The following is a 22,294-nucleotide window of genomic DNA, read 5'->3' on the forward strand; positions in this document are numbered from 1 at the left end:
GCGCGGGGCGGAGCGCGGAGCCCGCTCGGGGCTGCGGATGCTCCGTCCGGCACCGCCGGTGGCAGCGGGGCGGGCGCCAGCCCGGCTCTGGGCGTCTGTAACGGGCAGCGGGACCGCGACGGAGCCGCCGGTACCGGCTCTTCAACGGCGGTACCGCCACCGGTACCGGCAGCGCTCCGGCCCTGCTATCCCGGCACCGGCATCAGTCCTTGGATCCCGGCACCAGGACCGAGCGGCCTCACTGACACCGGCACCGTCACTGACACCGGCACCGGCTCTTCTTCCCCAGCACAAGGTCCGGTGTCCCCGGCACCGGGACTGACCCCTCGTTATCCTCCCCCGGCACTGGGACCACTCCGATTCCCCGGCACTGCTCGTCCTTCTCCTCCACCGGCACCGACCGACCCTTCCCGGCTCCCCGGGCCCCCCCCTGCCGCAGGTACCGGCGCTGCGGGGCCCGGGGCGGGCGGCGGGGCCGGGCAGCCCCGGTTTCCCCAGCAGGACTGGGGGCGGTTGGGACCGGGGGTCCCTCAGGCGCTCCCGGGCTCTGGGGATGGTGCGGGAACAGCAGGGACCACCCCGTCCCGGGATTGGTGCGGGCACAGCAGGGACCACCCCGTCCCGGGAGCGCAGAGCGGGGCCCCCGGGGGATGCGGGCTCTGACCGGGGCCCGTGGTGGGCGCGGGGGTCCCGGGAGGAGGAGGTGACAGCCCGGCGTGTGGCAAGGTGAGGGCTCTGAAGGTGAACCTGGGCAGGTTCCAAAGGGGCTGAGCTGCTGCAGCTTCCTTCTCCTTCCAGAGATCAGCAGCACAAATCCCTGCTCGGGGACTTCATCCAAAACCTCTCACCGGGGTGAGTCCCCGGGCTTGGGCTCTGCTGGGAGCGGCGCCTTCCTTGGCGCAAGAGGAAGAAATTTTGGTGCCTTTTGGCCAAAACTCGGCTCTGGCTCCGCTGCCCCGGCCCTGCGGGGGATGGATCCCCGCTCCCAAAGGCCAAGGGACGCGGCCGGGGGTTGCGGGACCCCGGCGTGGGGCCGCTGCCCCTGTGGGTGCTGCCGCTCGGAATTAGGTCAGGCTTGATCCATCCCGGGCGGGCTGAGCTCCCGCCGCAGCCCCGGGCATTGATGGCTCAATGTGGCAGGAGCCCGGGCAGGGGGAGGAAGGGGCTCCGCACGGCGGGGAGCGGGGACGCGCAGCCTCACCGGCACCGCACGGCAGGGAGGGAGGGAGGAGGGAGGGAGGGATGGAGGGAGGGAGGGAGGAGGGGGATGCGCTGCTTTGAAAGCGCCTCCCGTAAGATCCACCGAGATCAGAGGAGCGGGATGTCAGGGAAAGCTCCAAATAGACTCCAGGGCCCCGCACACCTCAGCGGTGTGGATCTGCAGGCGGTGGAAGGAGCTGCAGCTGCCAGAAGCTCCCGGCAGCATCATCCGTCGGATAATTGCTCCCTGCAATTCCTGCGGCGAGGCTGTGCCGGCGGGAATGGGATGGATGTGGGAAGCGGCTGGATCCTTCCCCACGGCTGAGAGCCCCTGGGAGCTGCAGGGGCCACGCAGCTCAGGAAGACCAGTGGAAATTGGGAATGAATGGCTAAGACCCAGGAGTGAGGCAGAGCCCAGAGAGAGGCAAGGCCAGGCTCCAGCCCTGGGATGCCCAGGGTGCTGGAGAGGCTTTGGGAGTGGATCCTGGGGCTGGCAGGCTCTCAGGCATTCCAAAGCCCACCTGGCTCCTTGCTTCCCCAGCGGCACAAAACCCACCCCAGTATCCTCCAGTAAAACCCCTGAGAAGCAGCGATGTGATGTGGAACCGGGGGCAGGGGATGGAGCTGGGCTCCCACACTGCCCAGCCTGCTGGCCAAAGTTACCTCTGAGCTTGCAGAATTCCCTCAGAGGCACCCCAGTGCTCCCTGATCCCGGGATAATGCAGGGACAGCCGGGCTCTGTCACGGTGCTTTGTGCAGATAATCAGAGAGGGATTTCCAGCTCCTTTGGCTGCGTGAGGAAAGCGCTGCTGTGGTGCCACGTCCCTGCCAGCAGCGCCACTGCCACCCTAATTAACCACAGAGGACTGAGGGAAGTTAATGTAGTTGATATCTCAATTAACTCCCTGATCCTACAGCCAGAGCAAACACCAAGCAGGCGGTGCCCACCCGGAGCTGCCACCCTGCCAGGCTGTGCCAGGACACCTCTGCTGCCCTGGCCACGTCAGGGAGTGTTGCAGGGGGACACACTCCAGGACACCAGCCCAAGCTGGGCCACAGCTTGTCTCTGTCAGGCCCTGCATTTGAACCAAAGCTGGGAGCAAGGGGTGGAATCTTGGGGCTGGAATCCAGGGAGAGGCTCGCTGATGGTCATGGCCTTGGTGTGTCCTCACACAGCGAGGGGGGACACTGTCATTAGGGGTCTTGTGTCCCTGCCCTGCACAGTGTGACCGTCCTGGGCTGGGTGTCCCACTCAGCAGACATCCCCCTCAGCCCCAGCCTTCTCAGGGATGTCCTGGAAGGGGTGGGATCACCCCTGGGAGCTGTTTGCTGGCACCTCCAAAGCCACCATCACCCCACTGCCCTGTGACCCCATGAGCCCACCCAGCTGCCCCCATGACAACCCCTGCAAGGACCTTCATGTCCAATTTATCCTGCAAAGAGCACAAAGATCCCCCTGATCCTGCAGGGCCACAGCCTGGGGATGAGCTGCAGGCTGGGAGGGGGCCAGTGCTGGGGCACATCCACACTCACTGCTGGCTCTCTGGAGCCTGAGGCAGCAGCAAAGCCTCCCCCAGGGCTGCACCTCCCTCTGGGGTGCTGCTGCTGCAGCCAGGACACCCAGCAGGGTCTGTCCTGCTGCCCCAACCCTCCCCAGAGCTGGCTGCAGCAGCAGCGTAGCCCCCTCTGTACTCAGCATCCCTGCCAGAGGAGAGCTCCCATACAAACCCAAGCTATTATTATCTCTGTCTTCCACCGTGCTAATGGTCTCTCAGGAAACAGACTTCTTTTTTTTTTTTGCCTTTTTTTTTTTTCTCTTTAGCTTTTGAAACCCACGAGTACGGGAGCAGTGGGAACGGAGAGCTGGGCACGGTGGAGTGAGCACAAGGAGCACTGAGGCCAGCACAGGGAGACACTGTCCCCTGACCTGGCAGGGACACGGAGCAGGGACCGGCCAGGACCCTCCAGGGACCAGCCCAGGGGTGTTCTGGTAGGAGCAGCCAGGGGTGGTGGGCAGCACTGGGCATACTGGGCATACTGGGAGTGGCTGTGATGGGCCCATGAGAGCCCTGCATGGTGAGGGCAGGGGGCAGCAGTGCTGGGTGGGAGGGGGACAGGGCCCTGCAGGGTCAGGGCAGGGATCCCTTGGAACCACAGAACCATGGAATGCTTTGGGCTGGATGGGACTTTAAGAGGGAAGGGACCTTAAAGGCCATTCCTGCCATGGACAGGGGCACCTTCCCTAGAGCAGGGCCCCTCTCAGCCCAGCCCCACTGCTCATTTGCCCTGCTCACTCCTTGTTTGGCTGTTTTGGTGCCTTGCCAGAGGTGCCAGCAGTGCCACCAGCACCCGCCAGGCTCTGCCGGGGGCTGGGACCAGCGGGACAATCACCCGTGGATGATCTGGGGTTAACAAGTGGCTCCTGCAAAGGAGAAGCAAAGCAAGAGCTGAGATTATATAAAGGGGGCTGGAGGCAGCTGCGGCGCAGGCTGTGATTAATTCCTGGCACCGAGGAGCTCTGAAGATCCAGGGCGGTGCAGTGTGAGGATGAGGCAGCCCCAGGGTCCCTGGGATGCATTCCTGCTGCTGCTGCTGCAGGGCTGCTGTGAGGGGAAGGAGGCAGGGAGGGGCTGAGCACTCCAGGGACCCGCTGGGAGCTGACTCAGCATCGCGGTGGCCCTGCAGAGCCCGTCCTACAGATCCCTTCTCCCTCCCAAAATCACCGAGGGGACACGGCTCAGGGGGGCCAGCCCGTGGAGAGCAGCAGTGAGGGGTGGTGGGGACAGGACAGCCCTTCCCTGAGGCCATGGGCCCCCTCAGGACGATGGAAACTTCGTGTCAGAAAAACTTTTGTCCTCTGCACCCCCAGTAAAGGCAGAGATTGCTGACTGGGCACCGGGGCTGCAGCTTGGGCTGGCTCCAGTTTGGATCCATGCGGTGCTCGAAGCAGGGGCCAAACCATGAACTTTCAGAGGAGTCAGGGAGTCCTTCCCGCTGGCCCGGCAGCCCTGGGCTGGCGCTGGGAGCAGTGGAATATCCTGGTGTGGAAAATCCCCCTGTTTGGCTGCAGCCCTGGCTGGCAGCTCCTGGCTCTCCCAGCCCCGTGGATAATTGCCTGGCTGGGGTTTATCCTCCTCGGCCGAGCGGGTTCCCACACGCAGCCATTGAGGGAACAGGCTGGCAGGGGCCCAGCCCGGTGTGAGGGCCGGGGGAGGCAGGAGCGGGGCAGGGCTGGATGTTCTGTGCCCCGCGGTGACACGGAGCCCTTCCAGCTCTGACAGCCGCTCCCCTGCCCCTCGGCAGCGCCGTCGGCGATGCGAGCGATGGCAGACCCGGCTGCGGTGGCAGCAGACGCCTCTCCAGCCCTGGCACCGTGCGCGGGCTCCCCTAGACCCGGGGACATCGAGGCACCGACGCCGCACGCCGGCGGCACCGGGGAGGACGGAGGCGGCCGGGACGGCTGCGGGCTCCTTCCCACGGCCGACGGGGACACGAAGCGTCCCCCCTCGCCCCAGCCCGAGGGGATGCTCCTGGCCGAGCTCCCGCGGGCCCCCCAGCCCCGGCTGAGCCCGGCCCGGTCTCGCACGGCTCCGCCGTCGCCCAGCGTGTCACCATCGGAGAGCCGAGCCGCGCTGCTCCGGCTGCGCGACGCCAGGCTGGAGGACACGAGGAGGCGGCTGTCGGAGGCCGTGCAGGAGCCCCTGAGCCGCCTGAGCCGCCTGATGGCCGAGGAGAGCGGCCCCAAGGAGCCGGGGGGCAGCCCCGGGGGCGGCCGCGGGGCCGGGGGCCGCCGGCTGCGGGACTGGACGCCCTGGGAGCCCACCCAGAACTGCCGCTACGAGATCTGCTCCTACGGGGACGTGATCCAGGTGGTGGAGGTGGCGCAGAGGGACACGGAGCCCCCGCCGGTCCCAGCGGCCGAGGAGGCGCCGGCGGCGCGGCCCGGGGGCTCCGTGCCGGGCAGGGCTCTCGCCGGCATCGCCCTCGTGGCCTACGGCTACCTGGTGCTGCCGCTGCCGCCCTACGCCGCCGGGCTCTGCCTGGGGCTGCTCTGCGGGCTGCTGCTGGGCTTCCTCGCCATCCTCCTCCTCGTGCCCAAGGCTCCGCCGGCCGCTCGGGGACCCTGGGGCCGCCTGCGCCCCAAGCTGCTCCCGGGGGAGCCGCGGGAAGCCCCCCACCTGCAGGTAGGAGCGGGGTGCTCCGGGATGAGGGGCCGGAGGTGTCCGTGGGGAGTGGAAGCAGCCGGCTCCCTCCTCCCCGTTCTCCAGGGCTGGATGAACCAGCTGCACGTGTACGACCCCGAGCTCTTCCACCCGTCGCTCACGCACTCGGTGCTCGCCGTGCTGGATGGGGCCACCCTCAAGCTGTCCTACCCCAAGAGCAACATCCCGCGCCGAGCCACCTTCGAGGAGGAGATCCTGGACGCCGTCTTCATCAGCCACCGCTGCTACGACCTGACGGACGCCAAGGTGGGCCCGGGGGTCCCCAGGAGCCTCCCTCGCACGGGGACCCCCCCCTTGCCTGGCCCAGGCTCACCCCCCTCTCGGTGCTGCAGGTGTTCCTGTGCCCCCCCAGCCTGGCCCGAAAGCGGACGTGGAACAAGAAATATCCCATCTGCGTGCTGCTCCCCGAGCCGGCCGAGGGAGAGGGCAGCGAGGAGCAGCGGGACACGGAGCCGCAGGGGGAGGAGGGCAGCAGGAAGGTGCCCCTGGCCGGGCAGGACACCCCGGGGGACAGCAGGGACAGGTGCCTGTACCTGTTTGGGAGGACGGGGCGGGAGAAGGAGGAGTGGTACCAGCACCTCGTGCAAGCCTCCCGTGGGACAGCCAGCGGCCACGGTGACACCAGGGCAGGTGAGGGGCAGCCACCAGGGCTGATCCAGGAACACAATGCCTTGGTGGGCAGCAGGGAGCGTGGAGGGATGTGGAGGAGCCCAAAGTGTAGCCAGGAGGGTTCAGGTGGTCAGCACAGGGTGGGTGGCATGTCACTGGTGTCATGGACAGGCATCATGTCACAGCTGATGCCATCCTGAGTGAACAGACTGGATATTAGGAATATTGGATATCAGGAATATTGGATATTGGTAACAATTCTTTCACTGAAAGGGCTGTCCAGGCCCGGGGCAGGGGTGGAGTGCCCATCCCTGGAGGGGGTTAAAGCCATGTGGATGTGGCACTTGGAGACATGGGTGGGTGCTGGGGAGTGGATTGATGACATTAGAGGGGTTTTCCAAGCTCAGGGATTCTGTGGTTCCACATCCCCAGGCACAGGATGGGCCCCGCAGAGCAGCGGCAGCAGCAGCGGGGACAGCACTGAGGACATCCCATCCACGGATCCCTCCAGGGATGTGTCAGGAAGCACTGAGGAGATTTACCTGGACTACAGCACCTACATGGCCCGATTTGTGCCAGCACAGGGGGCAGCCAGCCCAGAGAGGAGCCCCTCTCATGGAGCTCTGGGCAGCCCCACACCCACAAAGGTGAGAGGGACAAACCCAGCACTGGGAGTGGGGCTGGAGGCTGATGGAGCCACGCTTCCAGGGTGTGGTTTGTTTGAGCAGCCAGGCCCTGGGGCAGGGAGCACAGACAGCAGGTGCCACTGCTCACAGAGCCACCTCGCTGCAGGGGCTGGTGGCTGCTGTCCCCCCCCAGGAGGACACGGCCAGCATGGCCTGGATGAACGCCCTGGTGGGACGCATCTTCTGGGACTTCCTGAGGGAGCAGTACTGGGCAGAGCAGGTGTCCAACAAGATCCAGAAGAAGCTGAGCAAGATCAAGGTGAGAGGCAGGAGCATCACTCGGGGGAGCCCTGTTCCCAAGGCCCCACGGTGAGTGGTGACTGTCCCCATGGGGGTTTTCCTCCATCAGCTCCCATATTTCATGAACGAGCTGACGCTGACAGAGCTGGACATGGGCACATCCATCCCCTCAGTGCTCAGTGCCTCCAGCCCCACCATCAATGAGCGAGGTAAGAGCCCCACAGAGGCACAGGGATCCCAATGCTGCCTCCAGGATGGCTTTACAGAGCTGCCAGCCTAGAGCTGGGAGGGCTTGGCTGTGCACAAGCAGCTCTGACCCCTGTGGTGCTGACCTGATGTGCCCTGTCCCTCTCCCTGGCAGGGCTCTGGGTGGACATGGAGGTCACCTACAGCGGCTCCTTGCAGATGACACTGGAGACAAAGATGAACCTCAGCAAGCTGGGGAAGGAGAGCTCTGCAGAGGAGAGCGGCCCTGCAGAGGCAGGCAGAGAGGGGTAAGGAACCTGCCCGTGGAGGGGCTCATCCTGCTCCTCCTGCCCCGGCGAGGCGAGGCTGCTGTCCCCGAGCAGGCTGTGACCTCCTGGGGCTGGCAGGGCCCGGCCACGGCTGATCCTGCTGGCAGACAGCGATGCCGAGTCCTCCAGCGCCGGCTCCTCCGACGAGGACGATGCCACCAGTGCAGAGCCCGTGGGAGCCCCGGGGGAGCGGCTCCCCCCACCCGGCACCGAGGGGTACGGGGGTGCTGGGGGTCTGCCTGTGCCACGGGGGGCACGGGGAGGGGATGGGGGCACACAGTGCCACAGCAGCACAGGGGCATGGGGACGGTGTCCCTGGCAGGACACACACAGCTCATCGTGGCAGCTTCCAAAGGGGACTCTGTCCCTGTCCTCTGTCCCTCCCTGTGCTGTGGCAGAGGGCTGGGGGACCCCCAAACGCAGCAGGGCTGAGCTGGGGCCCCTCCTACTTTAGGCACGTCAGTGGGAACAGCACGAGCAGGAAGATCCTGCGCTTCGTGGATAAGATCGCCAAGTCCAAGTACTTCCAGAAGGCCACAGAGAACGAGTTCATTAAGAAGAAGATGGAGGAGGTGTCCAACACACCGCTGCTGCTGACGGTGGAGGTGCAGGAGCTGGCAGGAACCCTGGCTGTGAACATCCCCCCGCCACCCACCGACCGTGTCTGGTACCAGCTCTCCTTCCCCCACATCACATCCCACTGCCAGCACCCCTTGCTCCCTGCAAGGAGCCAGCCCCAGGGCTCTGGGCTCATCTTGGCACCAACAGCCCCAGGCTGCTCCCCAAAGGGGCTCACAGACCTCAGGCTCATTCCTCTGAGTCTGCACCCAGGCCAGCACAGATCTGGGCATTCTGAGCTGTCACCTCCTCCCTGAAACCCCTCAGTGAGGCTGCCTGGCCTGTGCCACACCTGTGGCAGGTGATGCTTTCTGCCTGTTTCCTTTCCCCTCCCAGGTACAGCTTCCGAGTGCCCCCGCAGCTGGAGCTGAAGGTGCGCCCCAAGCTGGGCGAGCGGGAGGTGACATTCCTGCACGTCACAGAGTGGATCGAGAAGAAGCTGAAGCACGAGTTCCAGGTGCCTGGGCTGCTGTTCAGGGCCTCAGCAAACCCTGCTGAGCCTTGGGCGTTGCTGCCATCAGGGAGAGTCAGCCTCAGTTCAGGGCAGTTGTTTCTACAAAAAGCCAGCACTGGTCTGGTCTGGCCAGCTTGGAGCAGTGAAGATACAGAACCCAAATAATGAGCTCAAGGGCTGAGGAAAAGTGATTTCCTCCCATCATTTGCAGCCCTGCCCCAAGCAGGGAGGGTTCAGCCCCAGAAGAGATGAATCCACCTGTCCATTCTGGTTTGGGGATGTTTGGGAGATTTGCCTTCCCAAGGGTTCGTGTTCAGCCTCTCACCTCTGCTCAAAGAGCAGAAATGTCCCCACAGATATTTAGGGTCTTCCCAAAAGCCACCCATTGTGGATGGTTTCAAAATGCCGGTCCCTCCCCTCTGCTGTGACCACCCCTGCAGTCATTGAGGTGGCCAGGGCAAAGAAAAACTGTCCCTACTTGTCCCCACCCTGATATCCAGAGCTGGGACCCTCCTGAGGCTGCTGCTGTGGGGGTGGGAGCCCAGAACCTCCTGTTTATCCCCACATACCTCCTGCCAAGCCACCTCCAGGAGCGTCCCCATGGTGTTCAAACCCGCTGATTTGTTATTCTGGCTTCCTCTTTGTAGAAAATTCTGGTGATGCCAAACATGGACGATCTCATCATGCCCATCATGTGCTCTGGCCTGGATCCTTGGCCCCGCAGCACAGGACTGCCCCAGGACCCACCAGCCACGGGGGACAGGAGGCTCTGAAGCACAACCCAGGGGCAGGGACACTGCCCAGAGCTCAGGGACCTTGCTGGGACGTGGGACAGCCAGGCCTGGCCGCTGCCTGCAGCCAGGGCTGTGCCTGGATTCATCCTCATGCTCTGCTTGTGCAGATGAGCCTCCTCAGATCCTGCAAGCACACGTTCAGGGCCCAGCCAGGCTGCTGGAGACCCAGGGATTCCACGGCCATGCTCCAGGACTCTTGGTCAAGCAGGCAGCTCTGGGCAGTGGAGGGCTGGGCTTCCCATTGTCTGCTTCCAAAGAGGGTGCAGGACACCTGGATCACGGCACTGAAGGAGTTGGGATCATTGCTGATCCAGAATTCCCAGCTCTGGGGCATCCCCCCTCCCCACAGGCAGCTGGGCTGCAAGGACAGCATGGGTGGGAAAGGCTCCCAGGTGAATAAATTCATCTCTGCCCAGCCCTGCCTGGCAGCCCTCTTGTTGTGCACAAATTCCCACCTCTGCCAGGCTCTGGGGGCTTTGAGCAGGGAGAAGCCCCCAGGTTGCACTTTCAGCATGGCAAAAGCGGTGCTGGAGTGTGTGGGAGAGGCACGAGGGGACAGGCAGGGAGCCTGGGCAGAGGCAGGCCATGGGCTGGCCCAGTATTCCCAGTGGAAACTGGTGCAGAAGTGCTGGAAGGTGCTCTGCTCTCTGCTGGATGAGAGGGGAGGAGACCTCGTGGTGATTTGGGTGAGAGGGAAAAATTCACTGGGAGGAAAGGAAAGGGAGGATCCAGAGGGCAGAGCAGACACTTGGCTGTCCCAGTTAGTCCCTGTCCACATGGGCCAGTCCCAAATGCCACTTTTCCCATCCCCACCTGCTGAGGAGCCTGAGAACAGGCAAGAGACCCCTCCAGAAGGAGAGAGGAGCAAGCATGGCTTGGAGCCCCTTTATTGCAAGTGCCCAGCCAGGCAGGCTTGGATCTCTGTCCTTAGAGCTCTTCCTGCACACCTGGCTTCTCCTTCACCAAATGTTTCTTCTGAGGGCCCTGGAAGAGAGCAGAGAGGAGAGTTTGGATTTAGGGACACACAGACCTGGCCTGCATGGCTGTGTCTGAAAGAAAGGCAGCTCGGGCCAGCAGCTGACAAATGGGGTTATCCCACAGCAAATCAATCCTATGGGAGCAGGTGGCAGGAATTACTTATGTCCCTCAACTTCCAGAGAAATGTCATGTTTTACCACAGAATCCATGAGGCAAAATGGCAAAGAAAAGAGCTGCACCCAGGTCAGGCCTCCTCCTGTCACCTTGCTCCTCATCACAGCAGCTCAGTGCTGGCAGTGACACAACAGGCTCCTGACACTGAGCTGAAGGAAATCAGCTTAACCTCTAAAGAGCTCTGCAAAGGCAGTGCCTCACCAATCCCCCTGCCAGCACTAAGGAGGCTTAGCCAGCTTCACAAGGCATTTCTGGCTGACAGGCCAGATCCAGACCCAGTTTACATCTGCGTGGGACACAGGCACTTGTTTCTTTCCCTTTTCCTTCTCCTGGTTTACTCAGTGCTTCCTCCGCTTCAGACTCAGACTCACACCAGCCTGGTGAAGGCTGCAAAGCTATTCAGGAAACTGCTGTGTTTGGATTATTTAATTATATTATTTTTTGCCCTGGGCTTAAGAAAAATACACTGCTTGGCCTTCTTGAAAGCTTCTGACAAAAGCGCCACAAATCTGCATCTGAATTTGACTCAAACTTTTTTTCCTCTGAGTACATTAAAGCTATAAATCATTCCAAACAAATCAAAGCAGTGCACAATTCCGAGTGAAAGGCACCATATGGCCAAGACAGTGCCTGCCAAGTTAACTGGTGGTTTAAAACTTCCCATGGTGAATGGGAACTGGTTGTGCATATGGTCTTTTATTTGCTGGTTGAGTTGTCTTGGATCACTCACACAACCATCCTGTTCTTCCTTAGCATCATTTCTGCTGTGTGAACCAAATTCATGGCTGCCTTTAGGCAAGAGAGCCTCAAACATTGGCTCTTGGCTGTTGTTGTATCAAGGAACACACCACAGAATCATGGAATCATAGGATCCTGGGATAGTTTAAGTCGGAAGGGACACAAAACTCATCCAAGTTCCACCTCCCTGCCCATGGAAGGTGCTTGGTTGGAGTCAGACAGTTGCTGTGGCAGCCCAAGGAACTCACCATGAAAGCTCTCTTCTCCTGAGCTGTCTGGAAGCGGCCGTGGCCAAATTTGGAAGTGGTATCAATGAATTTGAGCTCGATGGCTTCGTGGGCCCAGCGGCTCGTGTGCACCAGGAGGGACTGGGAAAGAACAACCACAACAGCAGGGGAATCATCACAGAACAGCTGGGCTCATGGAAGCAGGGCTAGAATATCCTCTAAACAAATATCCCCTCAAAAATCTGTGTTCTCAGAGCGACACCCTGGGGCTCAGGTGGTGGAGAGCTTGCAGAGCTGCTCTTTGCTCAGCATTGCACAGAATCAACCAGGCTGGAAAAGACCTCTGAGACCACAAAGGCCAATCTATGACCTGACACCACCTTGCCACCCAGACCATGGCACTGAGTGCCACATCCAGTCTGTCCTTAAACAGCAGGGACTCCATCACCCCATCCCTGGGCAGCCCATTCCAGTGCCCACTCACCTTTCTGTGACAACCCAAGGTTTCATTTCTGAAATGAACCACAGCCCTCAGAGCTCTGAAGCTCTCCAGCTCCATCCACTGCACCAAGGACCCAGCCAGTGTCCCTGCCCAGCACTTGGAGGGTTCTCCATGTGGGAAATGAGCTCCTGGGGAGCTGCAGCCCGTCCCAGGTGCTCTTACCTTGCGCAGGGTGAGCACGCGCTTCCTGGTGCCCACCACGCAGCCCTTCAGCATGAGGAAATCATTGTTGACCTCCCCATAGTGAGGGAAACCACCCTGTGGGGAGAGCAGAGGAGTTGGTGGGCAGGAGAGCTGGCTGGGAGGGTCAGGGGGACACAGCCCTGTCACCCCTCAGCCCTCACCATGGGCGTGATGGTTTTCTCAGTGATGTCGTAGTGCGTCGAGGCGTTGTTCCTCACCACTTTGCCATCCTCCACGTGGATCCCATGGCCAATGCGGTAAATCTGGGAACACACAGACAGGGGGGACAGAGATTCTCCTGCCCCTTGCTGAGGAGCCTTACAGGGTGCCAGAATCCCCCACAGAATCACGTGGTTTTTGTTGTCATTATATTGCAGAAGTTCTATTATCAGTACATTGCAAGGGTTATGTATTGCTAGAATTTCACTCCTCCTCGATGTTTCTTGTAGGCAGCTCCCCTGGGCACTGACTCTGCCTTGTCCTCACAGCAGCCAACTGACTCCAGTTCTCAGTTCCCCCTCAACCAACCACTCCACTCTTTTATAACACTCTTCTTATTGGCTACAGGTGTGGCCTGTTAACATCAGGCCTGCTCCTAATCTTTAATAATTGGTTCAGCTGCAACTCTTTAGGGGATGAGATTACATTCTATACCACCTTCGTTTGCCCATACTGAATTCCCCTATGGGTTTTCACCATGGCATACCCTCGAGCAGCAGAAAATCACCAGGAAGGACATGGAGATGTCCAGGGGAGCATCCGTGAGGATGCAGGGAGCTGAGGGTAGCGTGGGGAGGAGGGTGTGATGGGATGGGAGGCCTGGGGGAGCCCCCTGGCCATACCTTCTTGTTGATCTCGGTGCGGTGGTGGTAGCCCTTCTGGCCAGCCCGGGCGATGGAGTAGCCCACGCGGGCCGGGTGCCAGGCCCCGATGCAGGCCACCTTCCGCAGGCCCTTGTGCGTCTTCCTGGGCAGCTTCTTGGTGTGCCAGCGGCTGGTCACCCCTGGGAGCGTGGGGACAGTCAGCAGGGCCAGCTGGGGCTGGGGAAGGACAGTCCCGTGGATCTCCTAAAGGACAGTCCCTGAGGGACAGTCCCATGGCTCTCCTGAAGGACATTCCCTGAGGAACAGTCCCATGGCTCTCATAAAGGACAGTCCCATGGCTCTCCTAAGGGATAGTTCCTGAGGGACAGTTCCCTGGATCTCCTGAGGGACAGCCCCACCACTCTCCTGAGGGACAGTCCCATCATTCTCCTAAGGAACAGTCCCATTGATCTCCTGAGGGACATTCCCTGAGGGACAGTCCCATGGCTCTCCCGAGGAACAGTACCATGGCTCTCCTAAAGGACAGTCCCATGGATCTACTAAGGGATAGTTCCTGAGGGACAGTTCCCTGTCTCTCCTGAGGGACAGCCCCACCACTCTCCTGAGGGACAGTCCCATCATTCTCCTACGGAACAGTCCCATTGCTCTCCTGAGGGACATTCCCTGAGGGACAGTCCCATGGCTCTCCTGCAGTTCTCAGAGGAGGCCTTATTGGGAGGAGATCAGGAGCTGTTCTCACTTCCCAGGGCTCTGATCAGACCAGGAGGTGTCCCATGTAGACACCTAGGGACGCCCACACCTTTGAGACATTCACACCATCACAGAATGGTTTGGATTGGAAGAGACCATAAAGACTTTCCAGTTCCAGCCCCTGCCATGGGCAGGGACACCTTCCATTAGACCTGGTTGCTTTATGTACTCACAGTGCCTCTGAGCCTCCTGGGAGGAGGCCTTCCCTGGCCTTAATCTCAGGGAAAATCTTTCCAACAGGGATTACCTTGTCAGCTCCTCTGTATCTACACCAGAGGCGCCCCGGTTGAATTTTTCCCTTACTGGAATCGCTGAGATTAAAGAAACCGAGCCCTGCCACAACAGGACTGGATGTCATGCTTAAGATCCTGAGGCTTTTTGCTACTCCCTCTACAGAAAGTTAGGGGTTGTCAGCGTGGTGAACACTCTCCTACCCCAAAAGCACCTGTGAGGAGCACAGCCCCAGAGCCCTGTACCTTTCATGCCGTGGCCCTTGGTGACGCCGATGACATCGATCATCTCGTTCTGGCTGAAGACACTGTGCACAGAGATCTGCTTCTCCAGCCTCTCCCGCACCCAGTCGACCTTCTCAGCCACTGTGCCCCCATTCAGCTGGATCTCCATGATGTGGGCCTTCTTCTGCCTCAGGGGGAGCAGCCTCATCTGCAGCACACTGTGCTTTAAGGGTGGCTCCTCACCCCACAGACAGGAGGGTGCAGCAGGAATGGGTCCCTCACAATTTGTGAGGGGCACAGGGGTGAGCAGAGCCACTGCTTCACCTCTCTGCCACAGTCACCCCCTTTCATAGCAGCCCTGGGTCAGCAGCTCTTTATATCTGGGATTTTATGGAGCCAACTCCTTGTCCTTGAGCCCAGAGACCCTGCCTGGCCTCGAGCCAGCTTAGCTCTCCCCCAGACCCCAAAGCAGCCCTTAACTCCAGGGATCAGCATTAAAATGGGCCCCACGTGTATCCAGCAATCAGTATCTGGCAAAACTGTGCCTGCCTGTGGGGTTATTTTTGCCTAAAACATTTGACACCAGTTGCTAATTTGAGGTGATCATGAGGTCCCTTGCTGACACAGGACTCAGGACCTGCCCGGGCTCTGCCCTGCTCCTGCTCTCCTCCATAGGGTGTGTGGGTTCCCATTGGGGTGTGGGGGCTCCCCAGGGATCCCACACCTCAGCCCCCATGGCAGCCCTGGAGCAGGAGCTCTGGGAGGGCACTGGGAGCTCAGGAGGCAGCTGGAAAGGTCAGCCAGGACCTCCCATCCCCATCTCACACCCTCTCAGCCCCTGTGAGCCCACCAAAACACCCCCTGATCCCATGTCCAGGCCCTTGAGAGCTGAGGAAGCCCCCGAGCCCCCTGCCCACGCCAGGGGGAGGCTCTGACCTGTGTGTGCATAATGACACGGATGACCTTGCAGTACTTCTTCATGGCTGCAAAATCCTTCTCCAGCTGCCTTTTCCCAGCCTCATCCTGCCATTTTTTGCAGTACTTGGTGAACGCCTTCTTCTTGCTCTTGTGCCTAGGGACAGCAGTGGTTGAACACCCATCAGAGCTGATAAAGGGCTGGTGACAGCGCAGAGAGGGGACAGGTCACCCTGGCAGCCACCTCCTCGGAGGCACAAGGAACCTGTGGATACCTGAGCCTCACCTGACTGTCAGGACCTTGAGGTGGGAAGAGGGAGGTGGATAACGAGCTGTGAAAAGGGCTCCTTCAAGGGTAATTCAAACCTTTCTGCATGCATGAGGAATGCAGCTGTCTCTCACTGACTGACTCAGCACCGTCAGAACAGGCGCAAAATCAGAGGCAGGAGAAAGCAGGGATCAGAGCCTTGGGGTGGGTGCGTCTTCATGGCACTTACAGGGGATTCCTGCAGCCAGGAAATCATTTCCCTGCTACCTGTGGGTACCTGAGCCTCACCTGGCTGCCAGGGGCTCGGGTGGGAAGAGGGATAAGCCATGAAAAGGGCTGAGAGGAGCAAACAGGGACCAGAGGCTGTGCTGGGTGGGTGGGTGGCTCTCCATGGCGCTGTGACAGGAGACACAATTCCCACAACGAGGAAATTCGTGTTCCAGCTTCCCTCTCTGCTGAGGGGGTGTTGATATTTATGAGGGTCTGGGGCCACATTCTGCATCAATTTCCCCCCTGGCAAATCTGGTTTCAGTCCAGCTCAAGGATTCTGGTTAACTGGGGAGCCGAGGAGCCCGAGCTACAGGAGGGAAAAGGAACCTGCCACACGATATTGTGGAGAGAGCTAACTTGGTTCAGCTATTAGAATAAATTTACATATGCAAATACTGCTCCCCAGCACCGGGCTGTCTGCAGTGTCCCTGTGCATGACTAAATAGGCAGCAGTTTCAGTCCACAGGAGCTGAGCTGTTTGGGCATCCTGGAGAGCCTGTGGAATTCCTGCCAGGGATCCCTCACAGGCAGCCCCCCAGGAGACCCCCACTCTGGGGATCCTAGGATGGAAAAGCCCTCCCAGATCATCCAGTCCAACCTGTGAGTGATCCCCACCTCATCCCCCAGCCCAGGGCACTGAGTGCCACATCCAGGCTGCCTTGGACACCTCTACCACCTGCCAGGGCAGCCCCAGTGTTTGGCGACCCTTTCTGGGAGCCCGTACCAGTTCTTGTAGAAGCGCCGGCGGCACTCATCGCTGATGTGCTCAGCAAAAACAGTCTTGAAATTCCTCAGGCCCTTGGGGGTCTCGATGTAGCCCACGACCCCCACCACCACCATCGGGGGGGTCTCGATGATGGTCACGGCCTCCACCTCCTCCCGCTTGGACACCTCTGCAAGGCAGCAAAGGGAAGGGGTGCCTGGCACCCTCTGGGATCATTCCCTGGAGGATTCCAGCTGTCACAGGGAGTGCTGGCGGCCAGGCTGTGTTTGATGTCAGCCAGCCACAGCCTCCCCGCCTCCCAAACTCACCATCCCAGTGGGGAGAGTTCCACACTCAGCCCATGCTGAGCTGGCCTTTGACCATCCAAGATGTGGACAGCCAGGATTTAACCCAGAGCTGTGGGCTCCACTGTCAAGGACATATTTTATGAAAAATCCTTTTGCTGGGATTTTTTCTCCTGAGAAGCCAAGAGGCCTCAGAAACGAAATGCAAACAATGATTATCTGCTGCTGTGGAATGCAACAGGTGGATCTGTGATTGGTCTCAGGTGGTTGTTTTTAATTAATGGCCAATCACAGTCAGCTGGCTTGGACTCTCTGGTCAGTCACAAGATTTTATTATTCCTTTCCTTTCTATTCCTTGCTAGCCTTCTGATGATATCCTTTCTTCTATTATTTTAATATAGTTTTAATATATAATTTTCTTTTAATATATTATATTAATATATTTTCTTTTTATATATTAATATATTTTCTTTTTATATATTATATTATAATATATATTTATATTTTAATATATATTTAATATATTAAAATATAAATAAATATATTTAAAATCTATTAAAATCTATTAAAATATATTACATATATAATAAAATAATAATATGGTCAGTCACAAGATTTTATTATTATTCCTTTCCTTTCTATTCCTTGCTAGCCTTCTGATGAAATCCTTTCTTCTATTCTTTTAGTATAGTTTTAATATATAATGTTCTTTTAATAGAATATATATTATATATATTTAATATATATATAATATATTAATATATGTTATATATTTTTAATATAATCTATTTTAATATATTTATAATATATTTTATATATTTAATATTTTAATATATTTTAATACAATATATTATATATATCATAAAACAATAAATCAGCCTTCTGACACATGGAGTCAAGATTCTCATCTCTTCTCTTGTCCTGGGACCCCTGCAAAAACCACCACGCTCCACCACCCCTTTCCATAAAGAGCCTTTCTTTCCCCAGGAGCCCACTCCCCCTTTTCCTTTGCCTCCCCGTGCAGCCCAGCCTTACTGAGCCCGGGCCGGTGCACCTCGCGCACGGTGTGGGTCATGCCAGCCTTGTAGCCCAGGAAAGCTGTCAGGTGCACTGGTTTGCTGGGGTCATCCTTGGGCCAGGCCTTCACCTTGCCCCGGTGGCGGCGGCTGCGCTTGTGGGGCAGGAAGCCCAGGTGGCCGTGCCTGGGAGCCGAGAACTTGCGGTGGGACTGCAGAGGGAACCACAAAGGGAGCTGCACTCTCAGCTCAGGGAAATGGGGAGATGGGAAACATGGCAAAAACACAACAAAAATGCCCTCCTTTCAGATGGGAATGCCACAGAGGGCTCTTCACTGAGTCCTAACAGGGCAGGGTTTTGTTCAAGCTTCTGTCGCGGACATGGAAAATGGCATAGAGTCCTGGATTGGTTTGGGGTGGAAGGGACCTCAAGGCCCATCCAGTGCCAACCCTGCCATGGCAGGGACACTTCCACTGTCCCAGGGGGCTCCAAGCCCCATCCAGCCTGGCCTTGGGCACTGCCAGGGATCCAGGGACAGCCACAGCTGCTCTGGGCACCTGTGCCAGGGCCTGCCCACCTCACAGGGAAAGGATTTCTTCCTAACACCCATTCTAAATCTACTGCCTGTCATTGTGAATTTACTAAATTTCTGGACAAATGATGCCACTTAAATAAAAAACTTCACATCATCTCCCTCCTCCAGCTTCTTCTGAAGGACTTTGAAGGAGAAATACATTCTTTACTAGGTCTGTCTTTCTGCGCTCTTAATTATAACAAATTATTTTGTATCCTGTAGCACCAAAAAGGCCTGCTTGGAATTCCTGGGCTTCGTGTCATCAAAGCAAATGGCACAAAACAAGCAAAGCCAAAGATTGGGAAAACAGGGGAAAGAATGCCCAGAGGAATGGGCAACAGGAGCATGCACAGGTTCTAAAGGCCCCTTGAAAGCCAGGTGAGAAGAGATAAACACATAAACCTCAACCACAAGCAGCAAAGGGTTAGTCCTGCACCCACTGCAGCTCCTTCCTAGCTCAGATCAGTCCCAGCGCCCGGCTGCGCTTTCCACCAAGCTCCTTTTCCAGCCTGAGTGGGGCTCTGAGGATTCTGCCCCCATTCCTGTGGCACCACCAGGAGCACAACCCAGCCCTGCTCGCCGACCCTCGCACACACAGCAGAGCTGTACCAACCATAGCACGTCTTCAGGCCGGGGCAGCAGCAGAGAGAGGCTGTCAGGAGGTGCCTCCCCAGATTAATACTTGAGATGGGAATGGGTCTGAAGACACAAATTTAGCCGCTCGCTTCACCCGCCGCTATATTCATTTCATTCCTGGCAGGTTGGACACGACAGTTGTGGTGTGATAAAGGTCACTTGCTGCTGGCTCAGTTTACGCTTCTCCCTCCTGAACAGCTCTGATGTGAATGGCAGGAATTGGGGCAGTTTCCTGAATTAGGGCAGTTTCCAAAAGGGGTACCACACACCCAGAGCTGTGAACACCTGCACCAGGTACCCCCAGCACAGGCTGAGAATCTGTCAGCCCAGGATTGTGATCCTGGCTGGAAAAGAGATTGAGACAATACATCTCAGAATCACAGAGCAGTTTGGATTGGAAGGGACCTTAAAAATCATCCAGTGCCAACTCCTGCCATGGGTGGGACACCTTCCATGGCTGAGAGGGGCTCTCAGCCCAGGTGTGTGCAGGGAGGACAGAGCAGGGACCCAGTGGCAATGGCACCAGAATCACAGGCAGGAGCTGATCCCAGGCAGTTCTGCCTGGACACGAGGCAGAGCTTTATCCCTGTGCAGTGACCAAGCACAGATCCCACAGAGAGTGTGGAGGCTCTCTGTGAAAAACGCCAATCACTTGTTTTTAGAATTTTTAAAGTTTAATAGTAATAAAATGGTTATTAAAATAGTAATATAATTAGAGTAATAAAAATTTGGACAAGTAGGATTAGGACAATATGAGACAATAAAAAACAAAGAGTTACAGACAGTCCGGTTACCTTTTCTGGGCAAAATAAGTCTGAAAAAGGACTCACGTTAACAGAGGATTAACCCTTCAAAGCAACAGCCTGTTGCGTATTCATACATCTCATCCATGATGCATAAATTCCATTCAAACACAGGATTCTGGCTGGGCAGTGTCAGCTTCTTCCTCTGAATCCTGACGGTGTCTTCAGCGGGCTGAGCGAGGCAGGAAGAAGTTCGTTTCTTCTGATAATGGGGCAATAAATTATTTTTCTCTGAAAGATTTAGGTGTCCTGTGGCTGCTCTCTCAGTGTGAGTTCTTTCTTAAAAAAAAGTATCCTACATAGCATAGTTTCTATTTTAACATTATGTTATAACCTAAAACTATATTTAACACACTACTTAAGAAAATTAATACAGCATTACTTTCTAACATAACACATATAATATTCATTTTAATATTTGCAAAAAGCCAATCGTAAAATATGCATTTTTCACAGAGGGGGACCGTCGGGATGGCCCTGTGAGCAGGGATGGGGACAGTCGGGATGTTCCTGTGAGCAGGGAGCAGTGATGAGGACAGACGAGATGGCCCTGGGAGCAGGGATCGGGACAGTGGGGATGGCCCTGTGAGCACGGATGGGACAGTTGGGATGGCTCTGGGAGCAGGGAGCAGTGAGGGGACAGTCGGGACACGCTGTGGGCTCTGCCGGCCCGTCCCATGCCGGGCTCCCCTCGCAGAGGAGGCACACCCGCACTACAACTCCCGGCGTGCCCCGGGGCCGCCGCCATATTCCCGTGCCCAGCCCCTCGGGGTCGCCGCCATGTTCCCGCGTCCCCGCCCCCTCAGGGGTCGCCGCCATCTTTCGCTGCCGCCGTCGCCGCGATGCCGGAGGATCACGACTGGGAGGCGTACAAGGTGCCGCCGACCCGCACCCCCGTCTCCGAGAGGACCACCTCGGTGCCCAATCCCGTCGACTACTTCCAGAGCGCCTTCAACTATGTCCTCGACGCGCCCATCACCTTCATCCGAGGTAGCGGCGGGACAGGACATCCTCCCCTCATCCCCGTCCCCCTTCCCGTGGGAGTCGAGCAGCGGCTCGGGGATGGGGACACCGGGATGGGCACACCGGGGCACGGGGCAAAGGCGTGAGGACACGGGCACCTGGACAGGCAAAGGGCACGCGCAAGGACGCAGGGACACTGGTCCTGACAGTACCGGCACGGGCAGAGCCACAGGACACTGGGACACGGGCCATTGACAAGAACGCAGCACGGACACAGGGACACAGACAAATACATGGCCTGGACAGAGGGACACAAGACACAACATGGACACGGACAGACATGGACAAGGGACGCAGTAGAACACAGCATGGACACAGGGACATGGGACAGACAAGAACACAGCTTGGATAGGACAGACACAGGGACATGGGACACTGCACAGACATGGGAACATGGGACAGACAAGAGCACAATATTGGTAGTGGGACAGGGACATGAGACACAGCGTGGACACTGTGACAGATACAGGAACATCAGGACACGGCTCGGACACTGGGAGAGTGCAGGGGATACAGGGACACAGTGACAAGGACACAGCACAGAGGGGCAGACACACAGCTGGGCATGAGCTGGACACAGTGTGGACCCACTGCTGCTGCTGGGGAAGGTGGCACCGGGCAGTGCCAGCCCTGTGTGGGCTGTGCTGCCCTCGGAGCTGGGCCGGGTGTGTGACCGGGCTGTCCCTGCAGACTGGATCGAGCGGTGGCAGAACAGGAACAAGTTCTACTACTACCACCAGAAGTTCCGCCGTGTGCCCGACCTGAGCCAGTGCCTGGAGGGTGACTACCTGTGCTACTACGAGGCCGAGGCTCAGTGGAGGAGGGACAGGTATGGCTGCCCCTGGGCTGTCCCCAGGCCAGCTCACAGCAGAGCACACAGCTCTGGGACCTGCAGCATTTTGGGGGATGCTGGGGTGCTGAGGCACCACTTCCAGCCCACCCTTTACACATCTGTGTCCTGCTGTGCCTGCTGCACTTCTGGGCATGGTGACGTTAGGGACCAGGACGCTGAAAATCCCAGAGCTGACATTCCACAGGGTGTCCTCAGCCCTTGGTTCAGCTCTTCTGTCTGTGTTCCCGCAGGATGGTTGATCAGGAGATTGTGGAGATAGTCCGGGAAAGGATGGCTGCGTGCAAGCAGAGGGAGGGGCCCAACCAGTTCCAGAACTGTGCCAAGGAGATGGAGCTGCTGGCACAGGTCACCAAGGCCTACCAGGACAGATGTGAGTGTGGCAGCAGCACACAGGGCACCGGCTCTGAAATCACATCCCACACTCAACATGGAACACAGGCTCGTGGGAGGCACTGCTCAGGCATCTCCTTTCTTTTTCAGACGGTGATCTGGGTTTCCATGGCAATGCACGGACATGCCTGATGAAGCAGAAGCACAGGATGATGGAGGAGAGGAAAGCAGCACAAGAAAATCAGTAGAGCTGAAACAGTTCCTCCCTCCATGGTGCTGGTATCCAAGTGCATGTTGCTTCCTTGGCCTCCACAATAAACAGACATCTGTACAGTTGGGCTCTGTATTCATTCTTTGAAGAGCTCTGCAAGCCCTCAGCTCCAGGCACTTGGGGCTGCTGCCACTGTTGGGGTTTGCCCTCTGGACT

General features: G+C 58.1%; 3 protein-coding genes across 4 annotated transcripts; 2 read left to right on the forward strand and 1 right to left on the reverse strand.

The window, feature by feature from the left end:
• The first annotated feature begins 61 nt into the window (after positions 1-61).
• Positions 62-11,011, forward strand: LOC136563568 (testis-expressed protein 2-like). 2 transcript variants are annotated; one of them, XM_066561025.1, is made up of 13 exons: positions 62-439; positions 3,023-3,190; positions 4,504-5,384; positions 5,469-5,669; positions 5,756-6,053; positions 6,465-6,679; positions 6,825-6,977; positions 7,068-7,167; positions 7,320-7,452; positions 7,552-7,689; positions 7,928-8,140; positions 8,428-8,548; positions 9,193-11,011. In XM_066561025.1, the coding sequence occupies exons 3-13, from the start codon at positions 4,515-4,517 to the stop codon at positions 9,316-9,318; spliced, it is 2,568 nt and encodes an 855-aa protein (XP_066417122.1). In that variant the 5' UTR covers positions 62-439; positions 3,023-3,190; positions 4,504-4,514; the 3' UTR covers positions 9,319-11,011. The 2 variants fall into 2 exon arrangements, with proteins under 2 accessions (XP_066417122.1, XP_066417123.1); XM_066561026.1 differs by having other exon boundaries at positions 6,852-6,977.
• Positions 10,267-20,480, reverse strand: RPL3L (ribosomal protein L3 like). The gene is made up of 10 exons (XM_066561154.1): positions 20,370-20,480; positions 17,667-17,859; positions 16,348-16,516; positions 15,107-15,242; positions 14,192-14,378; positions 12,984-13,144; positions 12,303-12,404; positions 12,121-12,216; positions 11,478-11,597; positions 10,267-10,323 (listed from the first exon to the last, which is right to left on the reverse strand). Exons 1-10 carry the CDS (start codon positions 20,478-20,480, stop codon positions 10,267-10,269), a joined length of 1,332 nt encoding a protein of 443 aa, XP_066417251.1.
• Positions 20,461-22,200, forward strand: NDUFB10 (NADH:ubiquinone oxidoreductase subunit B10). Its single transcript, XM_066560896.1, has 4 exons — positions 20,461-20,651; positions 21,375-21,513; positions 21,768-21,907; positions 22,018-22,200. The coding sequence occupies exons 1-4, from the start codon at positions 20,504-20,506 to the stop codon at positions 22,113-22,115; spliced, it is 525 nt and encodes a 174-aa protein (XP_066416993.1). The 5' UTR covers positions 20,461-20,503; the 3' UTR covers positions 22,116-22,200.
• Positions 22,201-22,294: the final 94 nt, after the last annotated feature.

This window comes from Molothrus aeneus, chromosome 16, assembly GCF_037042795.1.
Source record: "Molothrus aeneus isolate 106 chromosome 16, BPBGC_Maene_1.0, whole genome shotgun sequence".
Taxonomy (NCBI): Eukaryota; Metazoa; Chordata; class Aves; order Passeriformes; family Icteridae; genus Molothrus; species Molothrus aeneus.